This window comes from Arachis ipaensis, chromosome B06 (assembly GCF_000816755.2).
Source record: "Arachis ipaensis cultivar K30076 chromosome B06, Araip1.1, whole genome shotgun sequence".
NCBI lineage: Eukaryota > Viridiplantae > Streptophyta > Magnoliopsida > Fabales > Fabaceae > Arachis > Arachis ipaensis.
The window spans coordinates 135291303-135303005 of record NC_029790.2 but is presented as its reverse complement, the minus strand read 5'-3'; the positions used below and the strand labels follow the sequence as shown (position 1 = coordinate 135303005).

The 11703-nt window shown below is 36.8% G+C and overlaps 2 protein-coding genes across 3 annotated transcripts; both read left to right on the top strand.

Moving 5' to 3' along the window:
- LOC107605638 (mannose-P-dolichol utilization defect 1 protein homolog 2) lies at window positions 340–3772 on the top strand. The gene is made up of 8 exons (XM_016307583.2): window positions 340–629; window positions 1356–1509; window positions 2030–2102; window positions 2197–2263; window positions 2425–2484; window positions 2919–2979; window positions 3063–3104; window positions 3362–3772. Exons 1-8 carry the CDS (start codon window positions 360–362, stop codon window positions 3466–3468), a joined length of 834 nt encoding a protein of 277 aa, XP_016163069.1. The 5' UTR covers window positions 340–359; the 3' UTR covers window positions 3469–3772.
- On the top strand, window positions 5013–10884 carry LOC107605635 (transcriptional repressor ILP1). Of its 2 annotated transcripts, XR_001612543.2 has the most exons (7): window positions 5013–6321; window positions 7079–7246; window positions 8021–8691; window positions 9414–9702; window positions 9934–10223; window positions 10347–10583; window positions 10681–10884. XR_001612543.2 is itself a non-coding variant. In XM_016307580.2 (6 exons), exons 1-6 carry the CDS (start codon window positions 5128–5130, stop codon window positions 10528–10530), a joined length of 2796 nt encoding a protein of 931 aa, XP_016163066.1. In that variant the 5' UTR covers window positions 5013–5127; the 3' UTR covers window positions 10531–10870. The 2 variants fall into 2 exon arrangements, 1 of the variants encoding a protein (XP_016163066.1); XM_016307580.2 differs by having other exon boundaries at window positions 10347–10870.

Here is an 11703-nt window from a genome sequence, read left to right as displayed (position 1 = left end):
AGATAGTGCTTTTTTTTATTAAAGATAGAGAAATTCGAACACGCAACCTCTTAAGTGAATATGGAAAGATTATTTCATTTAAGTTATAATTTATTGACAAATTTAGATAATATTAACTAATTAAATATTAGTTTTTTATACTTATTTTTTTTAGACGAAAGAATTTCGCCAAGAACATGAAAAAAATATTAACTTCAATGTTTTTTTATCTTGAAAAATTGAAAATATTAGTTTTTGACTCTTATTTAAAATTATTTAGGGTATTAGTTAATTTAGTTTTTTCTAATTATGATTTTGTTTAAAAAAAATAATAACAACAAGCAAAATTTAAAAAATAAAAGTTAAAAAAGAAGAATTGAATGGAAAATGGATCCCTGAAACTCTTCAAGTGGATTGAGATCGGAGAGATTCAGAGCGAGAGAGATACGAATCGGAAGAAACCGAAGAAGAAGACTGAGTCAGTTGTGAAAATGGAAAAATATCTGTCCGCCATTGGTATTGACGTCAGCTGCGCGCTCAATTCTCTCCGCCATGGAACCATCCCTCACAAAGACTGCCTCCTCCCTCTCATCTCCAAGCTCCTCGGCTACGCCATCGTCGCCGCTTCCACCACCGTTAAGCTCCCTCAGGTCAATTAATCCTGAATCTTAGGGATTTCTTCCATAATCGTTCTTTGATTACTTTAAGCTTAGGTTTCCTTAATTATCTGAGCTAGACGGAGTTCTAACTGTTTTTGTTTGTAACTGCATGCTTGCTGCTGAGTTGGCATAACTGTCATAGAGTTCATAACTAACCTGTTGTATTTGATTCGAGTGTTTTGTTAAATATGTGTTTTCTTCGGTTTGAACTTGCCTTATCTGTCTAATTGTGTTCAGAGTTAAGCTAGGTTTCTTGATTTTGCTGAGTGTGGTAAATGATGTTGGTCTATGATTGTCAGTAATTGCTTTGTGCAAGCTTCGGGTGGTGATGGCGAGTATAGAAAAGATAGTAGAATATCATCTTAGGTGGGTTGCAATTGTTCAGAGATGGTTTGTTGAGGCTCTAGATAGGAGAGTGGATCAAATGGAGAGTAGTTTTATAGCTAGAGGTTGAGGGGCACTTAAGAAAACTCTAGAGGAAATCATTAAAACAGAATTAAATATACATAGTTTTAACACTAGAATAAATATAGAGCACTCTGGCATTGTTTGATCTATATAACTGACTTCACTTAGTGGAACAAGGCTTAGTTGCTATTGCTGTTGTTGAAGATATGATGATGATGATGATGATGCACGTTGCTAAGCTAAACTTATTTATTATGTTTTTGTTGTAAACGGAGTTGTTTTGTTTGTGCGATTCCTGTGTTCATGCAGATTATGAAGATCCTGAAGCACCAGAGTGTGAGAGGTCTTAGCATGATATCCTTCGAGCTTGAGGTTGTTGGTTATACCATAGCACTGGCTTACTGTCTCCACAAGGGGCTTCCCTTCTCTGCTTATGGGGAACTGTTGTTTCTGTTGATCCAAGGTGAACCAACGTTTTGTATATTTTTACTTATTTTTATGCTTTATATATATTTATCATCATTCTTCCATTCAACTTTAGATTATGCCATATAACTATTAGCATTGTGTTATCAGAAATGATTATTTGGTTGCTGATTAAAATCTGCATCAAGCTTTTGGGCTCATTTCCCCCACACAATGAACTTGTTTTACATGTTTATGTGGTTGATTATCCTTGTATCTCAGATTTTGTATGAAACTGTCCCTCTATGTTTCAAATGTTGGGATACCTATTTTCTTAATTTGGGGCAATGAGATTATCCCTCGTTGTTTCCAAAATATGTAATTTCACCCCATTTTGCTCATTATTTCGATTAATCTTACACCAGAAATCGATATTCTGAAATTAGTACTTGCACAAGTGTCACATGCTCTATTGATCATGCAACTTGTACAGCTCTATTTCTAGTCGGGAATAGCTGTGCTGCACTTCTGTTTCTTGAAATGATCTAACAGGCTTCCTTTGTTTATCTCTGATGCAGCTTTAATTTTGGTTGCCATAATCTACTACTATTCTCGACCTTTGCGTACCACAACATGGATCCGAGCATTAATGTATCCTACTTGCTTGCAGAAACAGAGTTTTTATACTTACATTCTGCAATACATTAGTTATAGTCAACCAATTCCTTGATTCATTGGTTTACAGATATTGTGCTGTAGCACCGACTATCTTAGCTGGTCAAATTGATCCTTTTCTCTTTGAGGCTTTGTATGTGAGTGTTCAACATGCATTTACTGATGTTACTGAAAATTTTCACCAATTAAATCTTTGATAAACTGTTCCATGGCTGTTGACATCATGGCCTTTTTCTTAATTATGAAATTATGATGACTCCATGTCCAATATTCCTGATGTGGGTATGGTCTTTTGTAGGCATCCCAGCATGCGATCTTTCTCTTTGCCAGAATCCCTCAAATATTGAAAAACTTTTCTGTAAGTGAAAACATAAGGCTCGCCTTATATGCCTCCAATACTAGAGAATGTACCTAGTTGCATTACTTACATTCATGCATATATGATTGTGATGTTTGGTTCCCCAACTTCTTTCCTATGCGGCATTGAGTAAATGGTTTCCTTCATTGTGCACTTTGCACTGCACGATGAATTGATGATTCACTTGAAGCTTTCATAAAAGGGTTTTTGGTTTGACTAATCTATATTCCCGTTCTTCCTGCATGTTGAAGAAAACTGCGTGCTTTTACTATTCCTAGGCTAGGATGTTTTCATCTCTGATGATATGATTTTCATTTTACACTTCTGCGTTTGTCATAGTATTGTTTAATCTATAATGCTTGTCAATTATCTAAGTTGAGACTTGTTTCTACATTCTTATTCCTCATATTTGTTATTTTCTTTGCTCTGAGCAGAACAGGAGTACAGGGGAGCTCAGCTTCTTAACTTCTTTGATGAATTCTGCAGGTTCAATGGGTAAGCCAGTATGTCATTTTGGAAATTTTCTTTATAGTTTGTTTTTGTTTGCAAATTAATGTTTATGTTTATATATGTTGCAGTTAGAGTATTCACAAGCCTCCAAGAAAATGCACCAAAAAGCGGTATCCTTGCTTCCTTTATTTTTTCCATCCCCACTAATCAATTTTTCTGTCATTATTATTGTTACTTCCATCAAAGCGATTTTTATACTGTTCGTGTTATTTTATCAAACGAACATATGAAGGTTTTTACGGTGTTACATTAGAACAAATTCATTTCAATATTTATGTTTTTGGTGGTCTTTTAATTTAACTCTTTAGCAGTACTGCATTCGTATCTTAATTATGTATTTGTGACTGTTTCCTTAATTCTTTTGAAGTTGTAATGGGTTCCGCAATTGGTGTTGCTACAAATTTCACCATCCTAAGCCAGATATTGTTCTACCAAAAGCCAAGGGTCACTGAGAAAGAGAAGAAAACGAAATAGAAGAACTATACAAAGTCATGTATACTGCTACTTCAGAGTTCCTCGTGTTCATCTTTCAACAGGTGCTACGTCCTTGAAGCCATACTCAGAATTTTATCACTGTTGAATTGACCCTTTTGAACATTTACCTTTTTTCAACTGCTGATTCTTAAGGTAGCCAACTTAGAATGGGTAACTGGGGGACTTAAATGGGTAATTTCGGAGAGTAATGTAATATTTTTTTTTGGGTATTTCAATTGATTTCATGTAATCTTTTTGTTTTGGTATTAACTTAATGCAATTTTAACATTTCAACAAGTTTTTATAAGGTATTGTATAATTAGGATCAAACAAGTGAACAACACTGATATAACTTTAAAATAATATTTCATATAATATAATATTATATGAAATATACATCTAAGCAGCATTGAAGACCCAGAACCCTAAAATTTTAAACATGGACTATTGTAAGGCATTCATGAAAGATAAAAACACAAATCACCAACTACCAGCTCAGCTGGCTGGCAACCAAAAACCTTTGATTATTAATTTTCTTCTCAATGAGTAAACTTCTCTCTTTGATAAATAAATTAAAAAAAAAAAAACTGAACCAAACACTGGTGTTACTGGCTAGTATAGCTTTGCATTTTTTTAAAAGTTTAATTATTTTTTTAGGTACATTGTTAATTAAGATTTAAGCTCTCTTTGTAAATCTATGTCAAAAAATGAAATTATGTTTATTCCATAGATTAATAAGTTATAATCTAAAGTATTTAGTTTCTAAAAAATATATGTAATGTCAGTTTAATTCTCGAAAAAATTGTAATATCAACTCAATCCATCAAATATTATAAGTAACATTACCCTGTTTTCCAAACACATTTATGGCATGAAATCAGTTCATAAAAAATGTGATACCTCTAATCTATTTGACCATTTTTTTTATGACATCAAATAACTTTGAAAACAATTTTTTATTCTTTACACTAAACAAAATAGAGTTAACTACCAAAAACAAATTCTAAAAAGAAATTTTAAAATGATAAATAACCTTTGTCAAAAATAGTCCAATCATAAATAAATTTGGAAAATGTTGTTTCATAACATTTATTTATGAATTATACCACTTTTTAATTTTTCGGACTTGATGAATTATACCACTCTATATTTGTTACGGATCCGCCCCAACGGATCCCATGACTCAGGATAGTCCCCGAATCCGGCTATCCGGGTCCGATCCACCAAATCCTTCTAGAAGGTCAGGAACCGACTTACTAAGGTTACTAACCAACTTTCGAATTTAAACGTCACCCTTATCTTAGTCAAATAAGATAAGATAAGACAGCTACCATCTTCTATAAATAGAGGATTCAGGTCTTTCCAGGTATTCATTCATTCCACACACTTTATATCTCTCAGATCTATTCTGACTTGACCGTACCCCATTGCTCCACTCAGGTGATTCGGCATCCGCCTCGACCCGCAAATTTCCGACCCATCTCTCAACCCGTACCGAGACACCTTGTATAATATTTTATATATTTTTTAAGGATTTTTATTTCAGCTCCAAAATTGTTTTGGAGTTCGATTTGGTAGTCAGTTGTGTGTATACTCATACCATATTCCCACACCGCCATTCAACCCTTTCGCCATACTTCCTCCGCCGCAACCCTCGCTATGTCCTCCGCCAGATCACGGAACTTCCGCCGCCGCGCCACCGAGCCCAACGATGACGATGCCAACGACGGCACACCTTCAACCACCGCCATGACGACCACCACCAAGCCTAAAAAGCCCCCAAAGCTCCTCAGCTTCGCCGACGACGAAGGCGACGACGCTGACGCTCCCCCCTCACGTGCCTCCTCCAAAACCCACCGCTCCGCCGCCGAAAAACCCTCCTCCCGAATCGCCAAGCCCTCCTCCTCCTCCTCCTCCCATAAAATCACCAATTTCAAGGACCGAATCGCTCACTCTTCTTCTCCGTCCGTACCCTCCAATGTCCAACCCTTAGCCGGAACTTACACCAAAGAAGCCCTTCGTGAGCTCCAGAAGAACACAAGAACCTTAGTCACTAGCAGCAGCAGTGCCTCTCGTGCTTCCGCTTCGGGTTCGGGTTCGGATCCGAAGCCTTCTTCCGAGCCTGTTATTGTCCTCAAGGGACTCGTCAAGCCGTTAGGTTCGGATGCCGATGCTGCTAGGGATTCGGATTCCGGAGGGGAGCAGGAGGACATGGAGGCAAAATTGGCCGCCGTAGGGATTGCGGCGAATGGGAAGGATTCTGTTATTCCGGATGAGAAGACAATTAGGGCTATTAGGGCGAAGAGGGAGCGCCTCCGGCAGGCTCGTCCCGCGGCGCCGGATTATATCTCGTTGGATGGGGGGAGTAATCACGGTGAGGCAGAGGGGCTGAGCGACGAGGAGCCGGAGTTTCGTGGCCGGATTGCGATGTTTGGAGAGAAGAAGAAGGATGCTGGGAAGAAGGGTGTGTTTGAGGATGCGGATGTGGATGAGAGGTTGAAAGTTAAGAAGGGTGATGACGATGTTGGTTATGGTTATGGTTATGATGAGGAGGATGAGGAGGAGAAGATGTGGGAAGAGGAGCAGGTTCGGAAAGGGTTGGGGAAGAGAATCGACGAAGGGTCAGGTAGGGTTGCCACTAATGTTCCTGTTGTGCAAGTTCAGCACCAGCAACAGCAGCACAAGTTTATTGGTCCCTCGGTTGGAACCGTGTATGGCACGGTTCCTGGGGTTTCAGTGAGCCCAAGCATTGGGGGAGCCATTGAAGCTACGCCGGCTTTGGATGTTGGGTCCATATCTCAGCAAGCTGAGAGAACGAAAAAGGCTTTGCAGGATAATGTGAAGAGGCTTAGGGTATGTATGTACTGCTTTTAACATGGCTATGCTTGGATTGATTTACTACAATATTTATGATTGGATGAATCAGATCAATATTTATGAAAGTTAGTCATGTTTCATTGTTTATATCTATTGTCTGATTAGCTTGATATGGGGAAATTTTGGATTTAGGGTATATAATCTAATTAGAAGCACGACAAGCTTAGAATATTGGATAGTGGTTCATTGAATTTCTTTATGTAGGAAATTTTTGTTACTTCTTTGTACACAATTGATGACGTGGAAGCTGCCCAAGGTGTTTTTCTAAGAGTTGAGGCATGAGCATGAATGGAGGCCCCAATCTAAGACAAGAATGTGAATTTTATCATAAACGCGAGCTAATTGACTGAATCATATTCTCTTTAATCTATTCAATCATATAATGTGCGTGAATAATGTTAAGCTCTTGGTGATGCATCCTTTTAAGCTAACATTTTGTTTTGCACTTTTGTTATTCACCACGAACGATGAAGCATACACACCAATTTGACGGTGTGTTTGCATTTCTGACATGTATTGGACACTGATGTGAGGTGCACATCACTTTAACATTTACTCTTTGAAGCATGATTGTGTTGATGTGTTTATATGGGACTAATGTCTATATGGATAAATTATAAATTATTGCATACTTTTATAGCCTTTGGATATAATCTGTTAATTGCCTTGTATATGGGAGTTGGTCTAGTATGAAATTTGCCAAACTTTCTCTTATAATGGATTTTGATGGCAGGAGTCTCATGCAAGAACAGTGTCATCACTGAATAAAACTGATGAAAATCTGTCTGCCTCCCTTTTGAATATTACTACTCTTGAAAACTCTTTGGCGCTAGCTGATGAGAAGTACAGGTATATGCAAAGGCTCCGAAATTATGTCACCAATATATGTGATTTTTTACAGGTAATCACATTTCTGTCTCCTAATTTCTTTTTTGGTTCATCCTTCACAATCAAATGTAGATGATATATATATGTATCGCAGAAAGAGATTGGTCACTGTTGGTCGTAGAGTTTTGTTTTTTTCCTTAATTTCATTTCACTAGTTCTGCCTCGTTTGCTTCTTCACTATGCCCATCTTGGTTGTATTCATGAGTACATTTGGCACATTTTTTAATTCTTTACAGGATATATTTTATGTTGGGCTCATATGATTAATTGATTATCATGTATGTCAACGAATATCTCTATCCTAACTATTATGGGCTCAGAGCAGAGTGCTTGTTTCTAATATTTGCCTCCAAATCAGCTGGTCAACCATAAAATAGTTTTTTTAGTAGTCTAGAATGTTTTTGGATATAGTTTTTTAGGGAATATTTGACTGACCTTGTTATTTTTATGTTGTGTGCATAAATATCAAATTCACCCACCTAATGTGCTTCATCTTTCTGTACAGAACCTAGCTTGAGCCAGAGTTTTTCTGGTTCTCTACCCTCTTTATTTTAGTGGGTATTTTATCATGACCTTTGTTTTATATAAGATTAAGTACTGAAATAAGTTCATGAGTTAAAAATTTACATTGCATTGATACTTCTTATAAACTTAATGAATATGTATTTTCTTTCTGCTGGATATTAAATACGTGAAACTGAATTGTCTGCTTGTTATTTATAAATGCCTTTTTGAGGGTATCACTTCTTGGGCTTTAACTAAGATTATTTGCTGCTGTTGTTTTCAGCATAAAGCATTTTACATTGAAGAACTTGAAGAGCAAATGAAGAAAATTCATGAAGATCGTGCGTCAGCTGTTTTTGAAAGAAGAGCCGCTAATAATGATGATGAAATGATGGAGATAGAAGCAGCTGTGAAGGCTGCAATGTCAGTTTTAAGCAGGAAAGGTAACAATGTTGAAGCTGCCAAAAGTGCAGCTCAGGATGCATTTGCGGCTATAAGAAAACAAAAAGATCTTCCAGTGGAGTTAGATGAATTTGGTAGAGACTTAAATCTTGAGAAACGGATGAAATTGAAAGTGAGGGCTGAGGCTCGTCAACAACGCAAGAGGTCTCGTGCATTTGATTCTAAAAAACTGTCATCCATGGAATTGGATGATAATAAAGTAGAGGGTGAATCAAGCACTGATGAGAGTGGTGACGAAAGCCAAGCATATCAGTCACAACAGGATCTGGTACTGCAGGCTGCCGATGAGATTTTCAGTGATGCCTCTGAGGAATATGGTCAACTGTCTTTGGTCAAAAGAAGATTTGAAGAATGGAAAAAAGAGTATTCCTCAAGCTATGCTGATGCTTATATTTCATTGAGTCTTCCATTGATCTTTTCTCCATATGTAAGATTGGAACTGCTGAGGTGGGACCCACTTCGTAAGGGACTAGACTTCCAAAATATGAAATGGTATTGACTTCTTTTATTACTTATCTGATTGAATGGTCAAATTCATCTCACTCGTTCTCAAAATTGGTTCTCGAAAATTTTTTTAATCAAATTTGTCCTTACAAAGGTTTTAAGTTAGTCACATTAGTTTTTCTGCTATTTCTGTTGCTAATGGTGTCAAAATTTGCTGATGTGGCATGTTAAGTGATACCACACTAATCACAACGTACCCATGGCAGTTCTAATTAACTGTTAACATGACAAGTTTATACAATTAGGTCAAATCAACCCCAAATTGAAGGGGACCTTGAGGCATTAAAATCCCTCAATTTGAGATGGATTTGATCTAATTTTATAAACTTATCATGTTAGCACCCAACTAGGATGGTTAGGTGTGTGTTGTGGCGTCACTTAACGTATTATATTAGTAAACTCTGACTCCATGAGCAAAGGAAGTGACAGAAGAATTAATGTGACCAACTTAAAATATTTAAGCACGAATTTGATTAAAAAAAAATCTTTTGGGAACTAATTTGAAGAACAAGCAATTTTTCAGGGACAAAGTTGACCATTTACTCTTATATTTTTCTTGAAGTTTTTCGGGGGTATTCTGGAGTCCCCTTTGACTTATTTCCTTAGTCACTTAATTTTGATCCCTAACTTGATTGTATTAGGATGCTATGCATCTTTTTCCTTCCATCAATCTCTAATATGTTTTCTCTCTTCCCCTTCTCTATCTACAGGTATAAATTGTTGTTCAGTTATGGCTTGTCTGGCGATGGAAAAGATTTTGTTCATGATGAAAATGATGCTGATCTTGAACTTGTCCCAAATCTAGTGGAAAAGGTTGCACTGCCTATTCTGCATTATGAAATTTCCCATTGCTGGGACATGTTTAGTCAGCAGCAAACCATAAATGCTATTGCTGCCACAAAATTAGTCGTGCAACATGTGTCACATGAAAGTGAAGCCCTTGCAGATTTGCTGGTTTCCATTCGTACACGTCTGGCCGATGCTGTTGCTAATCATATGGTATGTTCAGAAAGCTCATATTGACAAAGTAGTTAGAAAGTACATTTTCATGTATCTCATTTTCCTCAAAACTGAACTCTCTGCATATGTTCCTTGTTTACTTTCTGCCAGTCTGCATTATATATTTTTTGGGGTTAGTCTGAATGATCATTTCTTTTTAACTATTTTGGCCTTGGAGGATATATAAGATAAGCATTGGATAAATTAATTTTCATCTTGTATGCTGTGTAGGTCCCAACTTGGAGTCCATTAGTACTAGCTGCTGTTCCAGATGCTGCAGGAGTTGCAGCATATCGGTTTGGAGTGTCTGTTAGATTATTGAGAAATATTTGCTTGTGGAAGGATATATTTTCAATGTCAGTATTAGAGAAGCTTGCCCTTGACGAGCTTTTGTATGGAAAAGTTCTACCTCACTTTAGAAGCATATCGGAAAATGTTCATGACGCAATAACAAGAACAGAACGTGTCGTTGCTTCCCTATCTGGGGTCTGGGCTGGCCCAAGTGTTGTTGGAGACAGCAGGTATGTTGATATCATACGTTGTATCTAACTTTGTCACACATGCAATTGGTGTATTGTCTGTCATTGATTTTTTCTCGTCAACAATCTAAAGGTGTGTGTTTTCTCTTTTTCTACCTATTGTAGCCACAAATTGCAGCCCATGGTGGCTTATGTGCTGTCACTTGCAAGGATTTTAGAGAGAAGAAATGCAGCCGAGACTGACACAAGTCATCTAGCCCGCCGGTTAAAGAAAATACTTGTCGACCTCAACGAATATGACCACGCTAGGAACATAGCTAGAACCTTCCATCTCAAGGAGGCATTGTGAGTGAACACAGCTTGAATTCAATGTGTCTTTATACACCACTCTTGGTATACAAGGTAATCTGACCCTTAGTTGAGCCTTTCTGAAGTGAGTTTAGATAGCTTTCTGACTCTCATAGCTTGATATATGATTTTCCTATGGACCTTCTTCAAGCCTGAGGAGACATTTTTCTTTCCCTTGTACACGGAGAACCACTGTAAGATTTTCCATCATCTCCTGTGATTTACATAACATGATACTGAAATGAATTACTGTTCTATTTAAAGTATTCTTCCTTGTTCAGTTTTGGTAGATTTGGGTCATTGGGTGGAATGTTTTTAGCAAGATGTATCTATATATATCAGCATTTTCTAGTCATTGAAGTTTGTGTTCGTGCTCCATATGCTCATGGTGCTCCATATGGTGCCTCTTGGAAGTTGGAATCGTAAATTGCCTTTTTGACTAGCCATGGATGATCCTACACTTGCCCCTCACGTTCAGCTTCGATTTCCACAACTAGAAATCGATATAATAGCGGATCAATTTTTCAAACGTATACAGAAGATCGAAAACGTACCTTTGAAGAAATTTGATTTGAGGGAACGCGGGTACGATTCAAGAAATGAGAATGATTTGAATGAGACGATATGCTAAATAGGAAACTTGGGTCCCCTCAATTAGGAACGTGAATTTCGATTATATATTCAATACGTTGAAAATATGCTCTTAGAGTATATGTTAAACACTTAAAACTCTAAATAGAAGAATGAAACTTCACTCTGAATTTCTCACCCTTGATCACAAATGTAAGAGAAAATAATTCTTGATATTGAATAGAGATGACTTTGTCTCTTTACTATTAGTTAATATTTTACATTATGAAAACTGTTAATGAAATGACAAAGGTGATTAATTTATAATTTTTAAATGATTAATGTAATTGATAAAATTTTTTAGAGCCAAATTTAGAAAACTTTATTTTTCAAAAACTAATTCGATCATTGCCAAATTTATTCCTCAACAGTAATATACATGTGTATGTGTGTGACAATAAATATGACCCGGTAGACTTCTGTAATTCTGTTTATACTAAATTTATTCCGTTATAAACTACCCCCAAAATCTAATCCCGAAATCCATGGTACCGACTACCAACCACAACTTCACAATTAAATAATGTTTTGATCAGTAAGTTTC